This window comes from Rhizomucor pusillus, assembly GCF_041956525.1.
Source record: "Rhizomucor pusillus strain CBS 183.67 unplaced genomic scaffold VTP01scaffold_3, whole genome shotgun sequence".
NCBI classification, from domain to species: domain Eukaryota; kingdom Fungi; phylum Mucoromycota; class Mucoromycetes; order Mucorales; family Lichtheimiaceae; genus Rhizomucor; species Rhizomucor pusillus.
Window position 1 is genome coordinate 657,879 of NW_027192145.1, and position 18,960 is coordinate 676,838.

An 18,960-nucleotide genomic window follows, 5' to 3' on the forward strand; every position below is an offset into this window, starting at 1 on the left:
ACAAAGAGCCTGTTTAATTCTTCATTTTTTGTCTGCTCTCATCTCTTTATAACCCCATTCCATTCCTTGAAACAATGACTCCTGCTGGAATAGATGGCAGAAGACTCGCGGGATCTACAGATGGTGGATATCAGCAGCATGCTTCTGAAAGGTCTCATGGACATATACACCAGCAGTCTCTTTATGATGACGATATGGACGACTATGAGTCAGCTCATCCCGACGATGTCGACGATTATGACGATGACGAGTCTGAGGGCTCGGTCCTAAGTGTACCTGACCCGAATATCGATTTTGATCTCGTTTATGCGCTTCACACGTTCGCCGCGACTGTTGAGGGACAAGCCTCTGTCGTTAAAGGCGATGCTTTAACGTTGTTAGATGATAGTAACTCATATTGGTGGCTAGTCAAGGTATTGAAGACTTCGGAAGTCGGATATATCCCAGCCGAGAATATTGAGGTAAAATTGTGTGGATCAGATCTCTTATTCTTTGGAACGCCAAATAGCTTAAACATTGAATAGACACCTTACGAACGCCTTGCACGACTAAATTCTCACAGAAACGTCGAAGTAATGCTTTTCCCAGTTTGTCTTCAAATTTCAAAATACTGACATGTTGAATTAGCTTACGCAACGAGACATTCAAGACGCGTTTCCTGCACCACCGTCATCGAAACCGAAGAGCACTAAGCGAGTAACCATAGCAAAGGGCGTCAATTTCCAAGCACAAATGATTTATGGATCAAGTGACGATGAAGACTTTGAAGAGGAGTTTGAGGAATGGCAGGAAATGATACGATCAGACAGTGAAATGGATGATTCGTCAGACGATGATATGGCTGAATATGCTGAAATGAGCATGTATAAGAATGATCGCATGCAGCATTATGGTCAGTCAGCAATAGACGATTATGCAGCTACTCAGCAAATAGTTGCAGCGCAATATCACCAGGAGCAACAGCAACAGCATCAACCACAGTATCTTTCTCACCAGCAGCAGCAGCAGCAATACCATCCTGATCAAATTTCCACATCGTTGGATCTGGAACGTCAGGTCACGGAAGCACCAGCTACAGCTACCTCTCCGTCCGGCGTGAAGCCAATGTCATTCCGCGATACTTTAGATCTGGAACAAGGAGAAACGATCAAGCTCTCGTTGACCCCATCAATTGCCAGGGGAACTGACGAGAATGGATATAACGATTACCAAGCAAATAGCAAGCAAAAGAAAGCTAACAAGTTAGAAGCTCTACTGAGCAACGATGAAATTGAGCAAAACGATGCTCGCAAGTCGAAAGATCAAAAGAAAGAAAAAAGCGGATTGCGTAAACTGTTTTCACGCAACAAGGATGGCAAGAAGGACAAGCAGCGAAAAGGCAGCGTTGATAAGACGTCTATCACAGATAGTATCTCTGAGACAGCATCCCTCAACTCCCAATCAACTGGTTACTCTGAACGTGAACGTATGAACAGCGTTGATTCATCAAATCAGCCAGAGCAGCCCGTTCAGCTTAAGATTCATCCTGGCAATGTTCGATTTGGCGAAGAGTGCAAGCTTGTACAGGTTTACCCCACCACAACGGCTGCAGAGCTTATTCAACAGGTTGTCGATAGCTTTAATGCAAACATTGGAGGATCCGAAGAAGCTTATCTGGATTATACCTTGACTGTAAAATCGATCGATGGAGGTAAGCTAAGCGAAGCAGAAAAGAAAAAGCACAGCAACAATGTGGAGTGGCTAATTTTTACTTCCCCATTTTTTTATAGACGAATATACGCTTGTGCCGCTTGATCGCCCGTTGACCATCTATCATTCGTTGAACACCCACTTGAGCACGCCAATGCCATCATTGAAGAAGGCTAGACGTATCTCTGCACTCATGGCGAACGGAGATAACGTGCACATAGGCGGCCCAAATCCCAGAGCGGAAGAGATAGATGAAATACGGTTCTATCTGCATAGCAAATCTCGACGCTCCGAGGAAGGATACGTGCCCTTGAAAGCATCGCTGCTATCCACAGAGGTTGATTGCACTACCAATAACATTTTCACTGGAAATCAAATGCGCATCGACAAGCAAATATCTGTGGCAGTTCATTCAACCGTCAGCGATGTTACGAGTCTTTTGCTAGAAAAATTTCATATTTTGAACGGCATAGCAGAAGGTGTAGACGCGCATTCTCTCCGTCTACCAAGCCTAGAGGGTGAAGCTGTGCGATACAAACTTCACATTAGTAGACAGGGCCATGGTAAGGCATAGCTGGTGTGGATATCTTGGACAGGTACTGATCATGCAACAGAATATCCGCTAGATCCAATGTCCCGTATAACAGAGGCTTTTGGTGATGCAATGCCAGCCATTCACTATCGACGAAGCAGTACTAACAACGAGCATCGGGCTTCGATCGCATCTCTATCATCGGTTGTCACCTCCCCTCACCCTGACGAGACCTTCTTTTTGCTTCGCCGGTCATCATCTCCTGTCCAGAGACAAGAGCGACATGAAGAGCAGCACCAGCAGAAGCAAGAATATGTAGAGGGCCACGAAACGAAGAAGCCAGGCAAGTGAACATGCACTGCTAGTGAAAGTGATGGAGATATTTACGAATTTCTGATATATTCAGTCCGTCCACCTCGTCCTGTAAGACAAAACACACCCATGCCACGGCAAAGTTCTCCTTTGATGATACCCGAAGACCCGCATCCATCCGGATCATATCACCAACAGCAACAACATCCATTATCTGCAAGTCCGACAGAAGCAGGCGTGACAGAGTATTATGAAGAACCAGAGTCTGCCGTAGACGTGTTGATGAAACTCGACGAGGCGCTTGATAGTCTTGCTCATACACGGAACAGCAACGAGCCTCTCACAGAAGCGATCACGAGCCAAGTGGGTCGTCTCACACCCGAAACTGCCTCTGTGGACAAGGCACCGCCTCAGCAGCAGCAGCAGCAGCAGCCTCCAGTTGAGTCGCAGCCGCCACCTAGGAAGAGACAACCTATAGAATCCATGCTATTATTTGAAGACCTACGGATTCATGAAATGATGGCTCTTATACGGGCTGCTGCGCGGTACTCAGACGAAGGAGACCAGCAACGCAAGCAGCTTCGTCCGGAAATCATGGAGGTCTTTAGAGACAGCCAGACTCAATTAGAGCAACTCGAGAAAGAACTAGATACTCTTATGGCCGAAGCTGTCAGGGCCTATTCTTGATACCAACATGCCCAGTTAGCATCGATGCGACGATCCATATATTACTACCAAGATCTCAAACATTTGTATTATAACTTCTTTGAGACGAGACGTCAAACAACACGAGCATCTTAACACCGTTTTCGTTTGTCCCGTAGGAGCATTACGCAGACTGCTTCTTCTTTGTTTTCTTTGATTTTGCGTAGCGATTATACAAACAATTAAAAAAAGGAAACCGGAAATCAAAATGGGGAGAAGAGAGACTTTAAATACATGGGAAGAAAAGAAGGGGGCAAGAGTTGTAAAAGAAGAAGAGGATAACGCGAAAGGGTACTTCAGGCAAAAAGGTTTTAGAATTATTGACTCCAGTATGGTTGCTGACGACCCATAGGTGATTGTTGCTGCTGCTGTTGTTGATTAGGTAACGCTTGTTGCTGTGCAGGCTGGTGTGGGAACTGCTGGAATTGCTGAGGATAATATGGGAATGACTGACCAAAGTAGTTCATGCCGTGCTGCAGACCCTGCTGTTGATGCTGATGCTGCTGAGGTTGTTGATGACCGTTGCTTGCACCAGCAGCGTTAGCTCCCGCCTTGTTCAATTGGTCGGCCTTGCCAGCACCTTGCTGGGCGGATTGGGTTTGTTGTGCCGACGGCTGCTGACCAAGAAAGCCAGGCAACTGCTGTGAGTATGGTTTCTGATAGTCGTGCAAGTTGGCACTGCCCAAGTGATGTTGAAGACCAGCCATATCGTCATAGCCACCTCCAACAACACCAGATACAGTTTGGCCATAGACGCTCTGGGAGTAAGGGGAAGCAGATCCATAGGGAGATGTGGCTGCACCTGCGTTAGGCTTTCCAGTTGAATGTTGGTACATATTAGGATACATGTTCTTGTTCATGAATGGCTGGCCATAGGACTGTTGGTAACCGAACTGGTTCGGCATATAATAGTATGGGTAGTATGGCATGTTGGCATACATTTGCTGGCCAGCACTAGGTGCCTGCGCACTGGTATGGGGTTGCGCAGCTGCTCCCTCTTGGGAGTGCTTGTCGCGTGCAGAGTAAGCAGCGGCGGTAGTTGCGGATGGAGATTGGTTGTAAGCAGCAGGATCGTAATAGCCCATGGCTGCAGCGCGGTGGGCGTCACTTCCGTAGATACCATAGTCTGGCACGGATCCCATGGGGTTGATACCGAAACCAGACATGACTGCGGGCGGTTGGTTGGGCAAGTAAGAGCTGTAACCAGATGCAAGTTGGTCCATGCCAAATTGCTGAGAATGCACCGGCTGCTGGTGACCAAGAGGAGGCTGGCTTTGGAAGGTTTGTTGCTGGGGAACGGTTTCTTGCTGCTTGGCAAAGGCGTCCGTGGAAGGACGACGTTCCTTTGGAGCTTGGGTTTCGTTGGATACTGTAGTTGTTTCCCTTTTGCTTTACTTAGTAAATTGCTTAAAATAACGAGTCGGCACAAGCACTAACCTGGTCTCTGTCTGCAAAACTGTGTTGATATCAACATTTTCCTTAGTATTATCGTCATCAAGGCTCAAGCTTCCAAATTTGACACCGATAGCGCTCAAGGTAGCGCTGTTGTTTGGCAATACAACTGGAGCATCTTGCTTTAAGCGGCGAAGGGTAGATTGACGTTTCTGCGCCAATGCGTCCTGTTCAGTGGGAGCTGGTGCTTGGTTTTCAGGTTCTTTTGTTGGTTCGGAAGATAGATCAAGCGAGGATGAGATTGGTGGCTCGGATGGTGCTCCCCATCCGTCAGTAGTAGTAGTGGTTGTGGTGGCTGGTTGAGTATTTACAGGTTCGTTCCAGGCATCGTCGCTTGATGCAGTCCAACCGTCCGTCTTCGTTTGCTGTCGTGTTTCGGTGTTCCATTCTTCTTGTACAGGGGCTTGATTTTCTTTCTCTTCTTCCTTAGCTGGTTCTGGCTTGACTTCTTGCTTCCTATTACACAAGATAATTTATCAATCATGGTCGATCATGATAGATGGTATCAACATATGACGCTTACTTTAATAGACTTGCCCAAGTCTTGGGTTCGGAGGATGTTGGTTTCTCGTTTGGTGGTTCTTCCTTGCCGCCGCTAGCCCATCCGCCTGTTGCTGCAGCCGAAGTTGCATCCCAATTGCTGTTTCCGCTTGAAGGTGCTGGAGCGCCCCAAGTATCATCTGCACTAGCTTTGGAAACGGATGCTACATTTGCCCATGATCCACCATCAGTGGTAGTCTTTGATGTTTGAACCCAGGAAGCAGTGCTGTTAGTAGGCGCATGTTTGTGTCCTCCACGCGATGCGTGACCGCCTCGACCGCCTGGAAATGCGTTCAAGCTTAATACATGATTGCAGGTAAAATGTATATTATTTCCAGGTTACCTCTCTTTGGCCGATCTGTGTATGTTCGAGAAGAATGTGAGCGTTCGGTGCGAGGTTGTACGGATTGCGCTGGCGGAGGGTTTGCCTTTGCTTTCTGTACAGCAGCTTCTTTCTTTTGCTTTTTACTCTTTACTTCGCCCCACTGGAAAACGTGCCCTAAAAAGTAAAGGATTTAGCATCAGAGCCATAGGTTCAGATGGGAGGAGGGCATCATACCTTCACTGATTCGGTCAACCGCTAATTCAAGATCACCTTCCGCATCTCGGATTGCAAACAAAAGATCGTCGTCTGACCATTCCGGAAACAATTCTTTTAATGTGGATAACTGTGAACCAAACTTAGACTTGAGTTCTTTCAAATCTTGTTGTTCTGTAGCTAGAGAGCCAGCCGGTGGTTTTGTGTCGTCTTTGTCTGTCATTGACTGTATGGAATGTGATCCGTTTGAGGTCATATATATGTGCTAAGTACAATCAAAGTCATAAGCGTTTGCTGTCAGTAAGCTAGAACGTTGTCACCGGCACGGATTTTGCTCACGTTTTTTATGGTTTTTAAGAGGAAGCTTCCCTTTCAAGAGGAATACGAAAACGTTTTCAATTGAAAACCAATTTCAGCGTGTCAGTCACATTGTCTCACTTGAAGCATCGGCGTCCAATGAGGCATGAGAAAAACACAAAAATGGAGTCATTCTACACATATCATTTTGTCTAGGCTATGAGAGGCGTAGTTTCTACTGGATCAGCCCTATGATGGTCATCATTGCTGAAAAGAGCCCTGCGATCGTCGCTAGTAGGAATAGCACCGTAACCTTCATGTTCAAGCACTGTCTCTTCTTGGATGTTTGCCGCATTTCCGGATCGTCGCCAGGATAGACAAAGAACGCCACAGACAGTCAGTGAAACGCCAATCATTACACAGACAAGCTGCCACCAACGAAGCTCGTTCCACTGATTGTAGTATATCAAACCATTGAAGAGACACGATACATTAAACGCGCAGAATGAGAGCGGGATCAACACGACAGTGTCACACAAACGCAGGCCTTTGTTGAGGTAGTACAACTACAATGCAGAAAAAAGAAAAATCTGTCAACAGTGCTTGCTTGACAGAAATATCGGCTTTTTCCACAGTACCTGCAGGATAGCCGTTGCGACGGTCATGACTACCAAAATCCATGTCCACGGATGGTTGAGTTGGTTCTGGCCGTAGAATATCGTCAAGATAAAGAGCTCTAAACCGCTTTTGGCAAACAGTAAACTTTGGCTGCTTATGTTGCCTCCCAGGACGCCATAGCTACCGGCCCAATACGTACATTAGCCTCGTCGCATAATATTGCTCCGATAGTCCAGTAAATACCTAACGCCAATGTAGGATTTAAGATCTGATAATGATACGAAGGAACCTATTTTGCTGTCTGGCGGCAAACCAGTTTCTTCATATTTGTTGTATCGATACTCTAGATAATGTGTAGCAATCATGCCGAATAATATAAAAGATTCCAAAACACTGAAATATGCAATAAAGGCTGGCTTTTTGTATAGCTCTATGAGATCTGCCAACGTATGATTCGGCTCTTGTATGGCACCAAACATGCCCACCAAGAGAGCACCGACGGCGATAAGGACTGTGCCTAAACTCAATGCGTTACCACGCCATACCGATGGATGTCACAATGGTGTGTCCCATAAATACATATGGGTGTGTATATGTGTTATTACCAAGTACACTTTGCCGGGTAAATGGGTCTCCGAGCACGACTCTTGCAGCGACCGCATTAAAGACAAGGCTAATTGCCCCGATGGGTGCCAATATAACAACAGGCAGATAACCAATTGAAAATACCGAGCCCGTAAAGTTGGCGATCAAGTAGATTACAAAGGCGCACATCCACATTGGTCTCCGGAATGCATGCCTTCGAAGCTCTCTTGGCATAATTTGGTCATTCAAAATGTGCGATTTCCGCTGGAAGGCCATTGCAAAGGACTGTACAAGGTTGGTAATCAGAGAGACACCAATGCCAATGTAGAATGAGGTGTCGAGGGAGGATTGTAGCAATGTATACATGGATTAAATGGGTCAAAAAGGACGGGACGAGTGTCTCAAAAAGCAATTTGTCTTGAAAAAGAACAGTTGCTGGGCCACGTTTTAGCAAGCAGCAGCATGGTTTTCAGTGTCGTCTGCTTGCCAGATCATCCGCATATGGACATCTTGTGCAACCAAGCAGTGACAATGAGCTACGCGTGCATCGTCACAACATCCACGATCGTAGTGTCAAATGCTACACCTGTTTTCCATACTGGGATGGCGACTTGGCAAGCATGTATCGCCAGATAAATAGCAAGCGATCCAAATCGTGCGCGTCCCTAATTTTCGCCTCCTCAAGCTGTGAATAATTTGTGAGAAATGGGGGAGAATACAGCGCGCGCCGGTACAAGAGCTTTGTCGATCCTGATGAAAGGATTCAAGAAGGTGGAAAGTAAGAAAAGGGATAACGAGCTCGAGGGCACTAATAACTACATCTTTATTGCCCAGCCGTGGAAAATGGGCGTGGCCAACTGGGAGCTGGAACCCGCGTCGTATAAAAGCCAGCTTGTCATTTCCCCGCTACTCCCGTTACTCTTTCGACCAACATGAGCTACTTTGACAATCTTGCACGTTCTTACACCGATGTCGATGTCTCTAAAGGCATTCAAACTGAACAGTTCTTGGAAGCTACCGAGGGCGTTGTCAAGCTTTTTGGTACGTAGACTAATCGAGTTACGAGGCTCATCACGTTCTTTACACTCTGCCCAAAAGATATGCTCGGCTCCTCAGCCTTCTCGGTCGTTCAGAAAGATATGAACGGCAACATCAAGGTAAAATACTCGACGCTTCTCGGGAAACAAGTATCATTATTGACTCAAATGCTTGTTTACTTACCTTCAGAAAATCCGTGATCGCTACCTCAGCAACCCTACTGCAAACGATACCCTCCAGAACTTGCTTGCCACCGAGGCTCCTGAAAAGAAACGCGTCGCCACCGAAGGTCTCTTGTGGTTATCTCGGTATGCACCGCCTTTTAACAGAAAGCTTTGCAGCGTGCTAAAAACATTCTTTCCTTTTCAGTGGTCTTGATTTCACTGCACAGGCTCTGCGCCGCAACCTGGAGAATCCCGATGAAGAACTGAATGTGTCTTTCACCAAGGCATATGAGGCTACATTGAGAAAGTACCACAGCATGGTTGTTCGTCCTGTGTTTGCTGTACGTGTCATCTAGACAGGTTTGCGGTCTATGTATGCGGACTAATCGAGATCTATTTATAGCTCGCTATGAAGGCTTGCCCCTATCGAAAGGACTTTTACGAAAAGATCGGTGTCCTCACTGACGCTGCTTTGGAAAAGATGAAGGAGTGGCTCGCGGCTTTGGAATCAATTATTGCTATCATCAACCAAGTCTTCAAGGAACACCCAGAATACATCAAGGGCATGTAAACTCTGGTTTCCTCACATACCTGTCTTTTGTAACTTTTTCATCAAGCCGGTCTTTTTGTTTAGATCTCTTTCTCTTTATTCAATCCATCATTTGATTGAAAAAATTGATGCTAACAGAAAGTATAATGGCATTTTCGAGTCTGAAGTGATCGTGGAAAGCACGAGTATTCTAATGTGTGTTCGTGCATTATGCACTAAAAAAGAATGGCGTGGGTAACCAGGTATATGTGACAGTCTCCGTCTGGAGATTAGAGACTTGGTCGTCTGTCTGCCAGTCTACGTTACAAGGCGGAGGAAGAGAATACAATAGACTTCCGTCTTTCATATTCATCGAAGCGAAGAACGGCGTAGTTCATGTAGTCAAAGTCAATGTCAGATACTTTGGCCTGGATAAGTGCCCAAATTCCCCAATAAAAGTGCGATGCTAATGAAAAGCCTTCGACTTCCTTGTAAAGATGCTCCAATTCTTCCTGTGAAGGTTTGACTAAAAAAGACGACTTTTAATCGGATAATCATCTACTGCGCTGTAAAGTACATACCTCCATTATATTCTGTCAGATACCAGTCAAACCACTGAAGTTGGAAGTCCTTGTCTGGATATTTGGAATAATCGCAGTCAAAGCTTGCAAATTCGTTGTAGTGATTTCCGAGGTCGAAACCTCTGAACGCGTAGCAGCCATACTCGTAGTCGATGAACGCAGCTTCCTCTGTCCTCACGTGTCAGTATCCAGCCATCACGTGTGGTCCATAGGTGGCATACCTTTTTCATCATCAAAGATGATATTTCCATAGAGTAGATCGTTGTGAGAAAACACAACAGGTGAATTAAGAGGCTCTAGGCGAAGAATAAGTTTCTCCAGCTATAAATATCACCAGAGAAATATAAGTCATTTGAACAAACGATCTTCCTTCTTCGCGGGTCACACACCTCCTCCGCGAGCATATCTTTATCGAAACGTTTCGAAAAGATCTGTTGCTTTACTGGATCATCGTACTTATCGGGAACTTAAAGAAGAGTATGAATCCCCTTATCATTGTATAAATCAACCTTACGTCAGCTGACAATACTCTACCTTCTTGCAGCCAGCTACGCATTGTTGGCCAGAGTTTCTGTTTAAGCGGTCCTTTCTTGACTTGATCTTGAGGCAAGCGTACTTTATGCCACTTTGCCAACTGGCGGGCAATCCATTTCGCCGTTTTCGGATCTCGCATGTCTTCACAGGTCGATACTCTGCCCTTGATAAAGCCATACATCAACCCATTTCTGAAGCGAGCATATAAGGGAGGTGCGAGTCCTTGTGCAGACAAGGTGACGAGATTCTACAATCAATGGGAAACATATATTCGCTTTTAGACATATGCCTGAGCATCCTCACTCCGTACCTTTTACATACAATTACTTCTTGTTTGCGGTCGATGATAAGCTCGGATCCTTTCCCATAAGCCCGGACAAGCACCGAAAAATCCGTAGGCATATGCGTTACTCGAACCACTATGTGTGTATACCATGAAAGTCAGTGATATCACCAAACTCCTGTTTTGCAATAGACTTACACTGGTTGGTGATGCCGTCCTTGCATTGTACAAACTTGACATGTTCTCGTTGCCAGGACGGAAAGATAGACGACACAACTTGGTATGCCCCGTCGAAAAGCGCAGTACTCGAGACCTCAACGTCTAGAAAAGGTGTTTCCTCGAGCAGCTGGTTCATTTGCTGATCCGGAGAGACATTGTCGTCACGTTGATGCTGAACATTGGATGTGTCTGGAGGCATAGTTATTCTCAGGTTGAAAAAAAAAAGGACAACCCTTTTTTGGACCTGAGACCAATCTTTTGATCCGAAACATGAAGACTGCGCAGGTATGCGCTGCAACGTTAGCATTGTAAAGTTGAAGCAAATTACATTCTTGATCTACCTACCTTGAATAAAGTGCGCCATCAGATATAGTTATCCTGTGCATCAGCATTCCAATCGTCATTTGAGAGCAGAGTGTAAAGATACTTCTAGACATTTCCATTGTAGCAAATAGACTCTTGAACTTTATTTTCCTTCATGGATAAGGGACGACATATGGGTAAATTTTTGTTAACATGGCTTTTGGCTGTACATATGGTACAATCATGGTAAAGAGAAAAAATGGTACAGTAGTAGCTATAGTAGATAAGCGAGAAAAAATGGGAGTAGAGAGAGTAAAGGGATAGTATGGATCTTACAGAGAGGAATCAGGTCATATGTAGCGAATGGAAAGTTTGCCAAAATCAAAACAAGAAGAAAGGAGGCGCAAGGAATGGTATCGTGCTGACATGGGTAAAGAATGTACGGGTTCCATCATTGAAAGGCATAAGAACAGAAGAAGTGGAGATAGATCAAGATTAGTAAACATCTAATATATCTTGAGGACCGTTAATGAGGCTGATCATTAAGGCGGCAAACAAAATGATTAGGAATTTGCACCATCTCCATCCACAGGCAAAGGCGGCGCCAACGATCGATGCTATGTACTGTAGGCCATACCGTGCCATAACCGTGGGAGACAGGATTATGCATGCCAGATCATAGGCTGTTAACGAACATGGTTCCGGACGAGGCTGGTAGCAGACGATATTGTCAGGATATCCAAACGTTTTATCCGTTTCAGGACTTAGTCCACCGTCGTCTGCATAATCTGTAAGGCGATCGAGGAAACCGAGAGCGCCATCTTCTAGCGTATTCCTTTGTTGTGGAGGCTTTTCAAAGAATTCGAGAAAGTTGTCTGGGGGAAAGTCAGGCGTAATTGGCGAAAGTGGATGGCGTCCAAAAGTATCGCCCATAAATTTTTGTCTTAAACTGGATACATTGTCAAGACCGTGAGGAACAGACAACGAAGAGGAAGTTGACGGTGTAATCATTTCTGGTTCAAAAGCTGAGGGAGCAGGCGCAGGCACAATGGTTGGGTAGCACGTAGCCTCATCATCATCTTGATTTTCTGCATCTTCAACAAGGCATGGCCTTTCGGGCACGACGTGGTCGTTCCAGTCGACATCAGTGCAGTGTGAGTCATTTGAATGCATGCGACGTTTCTGCTCGTAACGCTGACGATGGTTCTTGACGCGTTCACGCCGTAAACGACGTTTTTCCTTTTCATCTGGATCCAACAACGAACTGCAAACGCTTGAAGCGATGCTTTGATTGTCGTCGCTGTTGTCGTCTTTACGAGCATCCGTTTGCCGACTAAAAAGCGACGAGATATTTGACATGGAAATCGTCGAAGAGAATGACGGAAACGACGGTAAACCAGGCGGCGAAACATGGCGACTGGCATTCTGGAGTCGCTGAAGCTGCTTTTGATGTGTTACAAGACGCCGTTCAAGCGAATCCAAACGACATTTTGAATCGTCGCTGTTTTCCACAGCTCGAATAGTTGCTGCTGTTTCGACACGCAATACCTCAAGTTGACTCTGCGTCTGAATAACTTGCTGCATAACGTTCGAAAGCTGGTCCTGCAGCATTCGTCGTCGGAGGCGTGCAGTTGCCTGCTCAATCAAATCTTCCTTCGATCGCTGGCTACCGTCGTCGAAAGAAGTCTTGCTAATGCCGTCACTCATGAGTCTCGTCATAGTACAAGGAGCTGCAGCTTGAGAAAGGTCCATGATATCAGCGTCAGCCATGGACCGCGCAGCAGTTTGCTTAGGGTCGTCATATATAGTAAAAGAACTGCTTCCATTAAACATGGTCTGTAGATCAAGGATGATAGAGTCAGACGCTTCTGCAGACCGAATTTTTTCCTTGCTTTTTTTGGATCACATTCTCTTACACTCTGCAAAAACATACATAAAGTGGTGGAATATGAGAAAGGAAAACAAAAAAAGAAAAAAGAAAAAAGGAAATGGAAAATGTCCCTTTTGAATGACGCCCCGTTCCGTGGAACCCATCACCTCCTCCTTGCCTAATGTACCCGCTCCACATTTACCCCACCACTGTCCTTGTTACAAAAAAGTCCCGCTCAGGCATATCTAGGCACAGATACATTGCGTACTACCGAAGGTATCTTATAAGGCAAATAACTGAACAGGCTGTTCTTTCATTCGTTAATGTTTGGTCCTTTCCAATGCCTTAATTTGACCGACGGCTATCGGTCGGAACGGGTGTCACCTACAAATAGCTTCCACAGACAGAACCACAATTATGTATGCAGCCACGCTGTTATACTTGAAAGAATGCCCGGACCATCCCCTGGATTTTAATGCCCTTGTAATTCAAATCTGGCAGTCTTTTCGAATTTACTTTGAAGCTCCATATATACTAAGAAGGAACTTCTTTACAAATTACATACGAAGGTCACATTACTTCTGTTCAGCTACGCGGAAAAATCCACTGGAGCAGAGGATTCCTAACATGACAAGAAACGCGCTGTCGTGCAGGACATGTATGTGGAAGCTGTCTTCACAGTCTCTGTCAACAAGCGCGCATATTTTGATAATGTGCTGCACAATGTCATCAACGTCTCTTATTGCATATTCCCAGAGAGAGTGTGTGTGATAACTCCATAAAGATTTAACACATATTGCGGCTGCGCTTTGCGCATTTGACAAAAACAAAACCCATTTCTAGTTCTTTACGCTGAGACAAAATCCTTACAGATACGCAAAACCACATGATATCATGCCATTGGCAGTCCTGTCAACAGAAAGGAAAATAACAAGACTATTAACGCAGTTTCAGCTCCCATTATGTAATTTTAGAAACAATATCTTGTAAATGTTTACTTAAAATCCATGTTGCAGCATTCTTAGTTCAGCACATTTATCCTCTCATTCTCCGTTCCTCGTTTATAAAAGTAGACAGAAATGATCAAAATTCAAAGCCATTGTTAGAAGGTGAGCAATGAGATGATGCTCCACGACAGAATTGGTTCTTGGCACGTTTTTCCCTTGGGATCCGTCCCTGCCCCAATCATTTACAATCTCGAGCGCAGTGCATTCCTTAAAATGTTCTTTTTGCATGTTTGTGCTACTGCAAATCAGCATTGACACCTGTTTTAGCACGAATAAGATCGCTTTTCGACCGAAAAAAATTCTTGGGTTCTCGACCTGCAGGATTCTTTGATCTAGGGGCCAGATGTACCGTAGCTTTAGGTGGGCCAATTGTCCCTTCCCCCTTCGAAAGCGTGCTGCAGAATTATGTATCTGCCCCATTTCTTGTTGACACTACAAGCATCTTTGGGGTAGTTGTCGTGTAAAGTGCAACCAGCCTTTCTTACATATATTCTGGAGTAAGAACTGCTGCGCATTGTCAGGGTTTACGTCTTAGTTGATACGGTTCGAGCTGGATAATAGTTGCAAACAGAAGTATTAACGATCTACGACATTCATAACTCCTCTTTATGTAACATATTAATAGATTCTCAGTCGTAGAAAGTAACCTTATGGGCAGTGAACATATACACTTTTTCCCAAAAGTAATGTCGCATTTTGTGAAATTTTATTGTACATTTTACACACCAAAACGGCAAATTGCAGCGACATGAATTTTTGGAAAAGGTGTACTTCAAGATTATTATTGTCAGGGCTGTCCAATGAATTTTAGGCATTTGTGGAGATGGGGTCTAATTAAGGCGGATCACAGTATGCTAGACCTGCTATTACGTACTTCGGTCTCCGTTACCTACAATGATCTTGCCGTCATTTGCGCCTTCGGCCATACCTAATCCGTGGTATAAAAACAAGTCGAAAATCAGCGATGAATTGAAGGATCTGGCACAGGAAGAAGCTCAAATCGAAGAAGAGAAGGAGGCGGTCTTGATAGTTAGTGGAAAGTTTCCAATTCCAGGTCAAGGAAGTTACAATGAGATACGCGACGATTTCTTCGATTTACGAAGAGCTGATATGCTACGAGGCGTTAGTCGTGGCAGAGGTTCGTCTTCGCCCGTCTACCCAATTTCGGACCCTTTGGCGAGCGGCTTTAGCGATGATTTCAGTCCTCTTTGATGAAACCTTCCGGATCATTATACTCTTTAAACTCTCGAATTAGCATATCTTCTTTTCATCCCGAAAGAGAAAAGCAAAAAGAGTAAAAAATGTTTTATATATATGATATTATTCGTTTATGCAAAATCTGTTTGTACCAAATGAATCGCACCTGAAAATCTACTATTTCTGTTAGCTAATACGGCATAATGCAAGATGTTACTAGCTACCTAGAATCGTGACTGTAAAGTTGCGAGGATATGCCTAATGCATTGTCCCCGAGAGGTTGTATATGCGAACCGAATCGTGCCATTCCAGCCTCATCGTTGACGCAGCTGAGTCCGTCCTCGGCCAGCGACCATTTGTACACTCGGCCTTTTTCTACGCGCATAGCTCACTCGATCTCATCCTGCGTACCTAAAATGTATCCCATCTTACCTCTCAAAGCAAGGGGTTCTCCAACCCACAACCCATAGTCTTGCTGACTGTTGTCAAAAAATGCCATTGCCTTTCCGAGGTGCCCTGTGGTTTGCTGACCGCGGAGCTCCTTGACGAGCCCACAGTGGATGCTGCGTGTGGAGCTGCCCTTGTTACAATTTGAAAGCAGTTTCCAGTCGTACTGTCGGACAACACCGGCTTGCCAATGCTTTTTTAAACCCTTTTGCGTCTCCTGGATACATTTCATGTATAAATATTTAGGCAATCGATGTTTTTCCCTTTTCCCGGATCTCCACCTCTGAAGGACTTGAAATAGCCACGAGTCCTACTGTATTTGTTCCTTTGCCTGCAGTGATTACACTGTGGAAAGGCAAAAGGAAGTCAGCATAGTATAATAGGTGGCCGATGACCTGGATGCCATACCTGCCGAATTGCTGGAACTCCTTCGTACCCTGCATGACCCAAGCAAGAGCCGGAAGACCAAAACGTCCGATCTCAAAGGCATAGATTCGACCAACAGATTGCAAAGAAGTCGTCCTGTATCCAGGAGCGCCAATCAGCAGAGTAGTTCTGCCCATATCGTCACGGACAAGTTCTATGGAAGCACCAAAATGTTCGTAAGATTGGAATACTGTGCTCAATATCTTGAAATCAGGACGAGATATCAAAAAGTTATCTTCTAGAGCATGGTGACGACTGCTAAGTATCCCATATACAGTGCCAGCCTACGAAAATATTTAATGACTTGAATTTGGGGAGTAAGGTAATGAGGAGAAGATACCTGCTCCATATCAGCATACGGACAATATGGGCATCCAATTATCAGGTCCTTGTAACCATCGTTATCAACATCAAGGCCGGTAATGAATGAACCAAAACCTTCAGTATTCTCCATCGAGATTTGGACACGAAGGTTTGGTGTTGTGTCCAATTGTTGACCTTTTCGACCAAAATAAATATCCACATATCCTCCTGAATCGGTTGCAAACGGGGCAGCGACAGCCAGATCGTCTATGCCATCTTGGTTCAAATCAACGTTAGCCATGCTCCATCCAAACCGGCCATGGGCTATGTGACCTTCTAAAGTCATCCATGATCTTTTGCGGATATCGTCAAAAAGCGTGGAACCATCATTATCTGATAGCATATTTCCAGTGTTGTTGAGAATAAGTACGATGCCATTCATAAGATCATTGGAACGAGTGCCGTCGTGATATGGTGCAGAGATAGCTAAATCCATATCGCCATCTCCGTTGAAGTCACCCACAGCAGTTGTATGTCCGATCGCTACCGAAGATGCAGGTAAAGACATGGTTATGCTTGAAGGCGCATTGTCGTCATTGAAAAGCGGCTGTCTAGAATGTAGCTGGATGCATTCAGGTGATTGAGTTCTGGGTATATTGTCTATTCCCTGATAGGATAGATAGGGTTGTCCCTGCTGATGAGAAACAATATCTGGCATATCAGCCGGTGGATCAAATGGTAATTCTTGAATAAATGTTTCGTTTGTAATTCTCAAACTTAGTATGCCTGTTGTGCTGTCGTACAATTGTTCCATAAAATCCTTCCAGTGTTCTTCTTCCGGAGGTTTTTGAACCGGATCAGGGCGCCACACGCGCTTCCGGAGTGATGCATCATACGAAGAGTCATCAAAATATCTGCCACACAAACGTATCCCTTGGTGCCCGTACTCGAGTGCATTGAATATATCGGTCGAGCATTCAGCTACACTGGCAGCCATATCTTGCAATCCTGAGGATGCACTGGTAATTAGCCGGGAAAGCACGTATGAGCGTGCTTGGCAAACCATCCACTTGCCTCCTTTGTGAAAGTCTACAACTTGCTCTACGAGAAAAGGGCTCTGCCGGCCATAGTAACCAAACAAGAATTTTCCAAATCTATGGTTCATTTTGGATGCTGCAAATGCTGTGGTTACGCAGAATTTCAAGTGTTCTTCGTCGGGTATCGGGGTGGACTGATTGTTATCTTTGTATAAGCGCGTGTAGATGGCGATAACATCACGTAAAGGTATCTTCCAGGTTGCATTTTGATACAGAAGATGACTGAAATGCTGCAAGGTAAATTCTCCGCCCGCATCAGCCGCGGTGTGTGCTTCATTGTAGCTGCCGCGGAAGTTCAGGTGCGCCATAGTTTGTATAAAATAGCCCGTGAGTCCCTGCAGACTATGCCATCGTACATCTGCTACGTCGTGTGACATGACGGCATATACAAATGAAATCAAACCCTGACGGTCAAGATATCATTTTACATGTCAGCAGATCCATATCTGCGCTTGATGCTATCATGTAACTACCTGGACATGTGGATCATTGCTCAAACGCGCTGAGGGATAATTCTCTCGAATATGATCGATAGCCGCTCTTATGAAAGGTGCCCAGTGTGCTTCAAAGAGGTATAGACCATTTTGATTGTTACAGGTTTGATCAATCTCGAGATTCAGGGCAGACTCACCATCCTCCGCTTGCTGATTGTATCCTAAACATTGATAGCCCCTGAACGACTATCTATCAGCACCAATGTTTGCAGAACTGCATATTCCTTTCAGCTTGTACCAGTCTGGAAAGAAGGAGCCCGCTTGAATGTAACTCTTGGACTGCAAAAGTATATTTTTATACTCGCTCTCCATCGCAGAAGAGGGTCGCAAAAGATCCAGTGATCTGTGTGTCACTTCATTGTGGACAGAGCTGCATGTTTGAATGGAGGTAAGCTAAAGCTCGTTTTTACCCGCTTTACAGCCTTACATGCCGCAGCTCTCACAGAATTTGCAAAGAGCTAAGACACTCGATGTCAAGAGCAGCAAGTTGCGCATCGATTGCAGTGAAGAGTCGAGTCAAACCAGCGGATGCCTTTAAATGGCAAGGCCAAGTTTCTTGGTCACTTGATACCATGAATGCATCCCGCCCATGCAAATCAATTTTAAGACACTAACACACTCTCCATTCTCTCTAGTAAAATTGATCACTAAGAATGATATTTCAACAAAGAATACAGTCTTGTAGACAGAGGATTTCTTATGCCTCGTTTCGATGCATCATGTTCATACCCTGAAGAGTAGAAACGTCCGCATTTATTTCATTATATGTCAGTAACGCAGTACCAACGTGAAGGAAACAATGCAATGAAAGTATGTAACAAGACTGAGTTTCGTGCTACATATACGATATCTGCATGAAATCTCAAAATAGGCACAGGACGTGCATTGCGTAGAAATATCGGATTTAAAGCGATCAAAGAAATAGCATCACAGCAGAGATTGGGTTGCGGCAGCATTAAGAGATAAAGGCGAGATTGTGAGTTTTTCTTCGCATTATTAGTGTCTCGATTAATGGACACAATGATATGTTGCATCAATTCCATCTCATGATGTACAACCTTTTTTTCCAACCTAAGCTTCGGAAAGATTCATTGAAAGGCTGGACTGGCTGGGAATGCGCCAAGTCTATTACTCCTTCTACTTAGAACTCTAGCCATTTACTGGACAAAGAACTGCTGGTGTTGCTTCTTTATTCTTGCT

At 44.9% G+C, this 18,960-nt stretch overlaps 8 protein-coding genes across 8 annotated transcripts; 3 read left to right on the forward strand and 5 right to left on the reverse strand.

The window, feature by feature from the left end:
• Positions 1 to 74: 74 nt before the first annotated feature.
• On the forward strand, positions 75 to 3,220 carry VTP01DRAFT_6451 (uncharacterized protein; the record flags this gene model as incomplete). The annotated part of the gene is made up of 6 exons (XM_069385354.1): positions 75 to 461; positions 525 to 572; positions 628 to 1,690; positions 1,770 to 2,252; positions 2,304 to 2,564; positions 2,628 to 3,220. The coding sequence occupies 6 exons, from the start codon at positions 75 to 77 to the stop codon at positions 3,218 to 3,220; spliced, it is 2,835 nt and encodes a 944-aa protein (XP_069242824.1).
• Positions 3,221 to 3,555: 335 nt separating this feature from the next.
• VTP01DRAFT_6452 (uncharacterized protein) lies at positions 3,556 to 5,991 on the reverse strand (the record flags this gene model as incomplete). Its single annotated transcript, XM_069385355.1, has 5 exons — positions 3,556 to 4,621; positions 4,676 to 5,146; positions 5,214 to 5,511; positions 5,574 to 5,729; positions 5,790 to 5,991. 5 exons carry the CDS (start codon positions 5,989 to 5,991, stop codon positions 3,556 to 3,558), a joined length of 2,193 nt encoding a protein of 730 aa, XP_069242825.1.
• Positions 5,992 to 6,277: 286 nt separating this feature from the next.
• Positions 6,278 to 7,634, reverse strand: VTP01DRAFT_6453 (uncharacterized protein; the record flags this gene model as incomplete). The annotated part of the gene is made up of 4 exons (XM_069385356.1): positions 6,278 to 6,631; positions 6,704 to 6,863; positions 6,927 to 7,200; positions 7,289 to 7,634. The coding sequence occupies 4 exons, from the start codon at positions 7,632 to 7,634 to the stop codon at positions 6,278 to 6,280; spliced, it is 1,134 nt and encodes a 377-aa protein (XP_069242826.1).
• Positions 7,635 to 8,200: 566 nt separating this feature from the next.
• VTP01DRAFT_6454 (uncharacterized protein) lies at positions 8,201 to 9,041 on the forward strand (the record flags this gene model as incomplete). Its single annotated transcript, XM_069385357.1, has 5 exons — positions 8,201 to 8,309; positions 8,367 to 8,425; positions 8,496 to 8,614; positions 8,676 to 8,811; positions 8,874 to 9,041. 5 exons carry the CDS (start codon positions 8,201 to 8,203, stop codon positions 9,039 to 9,041), a joined length of 591 nt encoding a protein of 196 aa, XP_069242827.1.
• Positions 9,042 to 9,322: 281 nt separating this feature from the next.
• Positions 9,323 to 10,815, reverse strand: VTP01DRAFT_6455 (uncharacterized protein; the record flags this gene model as incomplete). The annotated part of the gene is made up of 7 exons (XM_069385358.1): positions 9,323 to 9,525; positions 9,581 to 9,748; positions 9,802 to 9,901; positions 9,970 to 10,046; positions 10,115 to 10,361; positions 10,436 to 10,533; positions 10,596 to 10,815. The coding sequence occupies 7 exons, from the start codon at positions 10,813 to 10,815 to the stop codon at positions 9,323 to 9,325; spliced, it is 1,113 nt and encodes a 370-aa protein (XP_069242828.1).
• A 599-nt stretch (positions 10,816 to 11,414) lies between these two features.
• Positions 11,415 to 12,689, reverse strand: VTP01DRAFT_6456 (uncharacterized protein; the record flags this gene model as incomplete). Its single annotated transcript, XM_069385359.1, has 1 exon — positions 11,415 to 12,689. One exon carries the CDS (start codon positions 12,687 to 12,689, stop codon positions 11,415 to 11,417), a length of 1,275 nt encoding a protein of 424 aa, XP_069242829.1.
• Positions 12,690 to 14,690: 2,001 nt separating this feature from the next.
• VTP01DRAFT_6457 (uncharacterized protein) lies at positions 14,691 to 15,008 on the forward strand (the record flags this gene model as incomplete). The annotated part of the gene is made up of 1 exon (XM_069385360.1): positions 14,691 to 15,008. The coding sequence occupies one exon, from the start codon at positions 14,691 to 14,693 to the stop codon at positions 15,006 to 15,008; it is 318 nt and encodes a 105-aa protein (XP_069242830.1).
• A 116-nt stretch (positions 15,009 to 15,124) lies between these two features.
• Positions 15,125 to 18,255, reverse strand: VTP01DRAFT_6458 (uncharacterized protein; the record flags this gene model as incomplete). The annotated part of the gene is made up of 11 exons (XM_069385361.1): positions 15,125 to 15,167; positions 15,218 to 15,368; positions 15,426 to 15,657; positions 15,722 to 15,785; positions 15,849 to 16,150; positions 16,207 to 17,177; positions 17,244 to 17,670; positions 17,740 to 17,828; positions 17,898 to 17,938; positions 17,999 to 18,130; positions 18,188 to 18,255. The coding sequence occupies 11 exons, from the start codon at positions 18,253 to 18,255 to the stop codon at positions 15,125 to 15,127; spliced, it is 2,520 nt and encodes an 839-aa protein (XP_069242831.1).
• Positions 18,256 to 18,960: the final 705 nt, after the last annotated feature.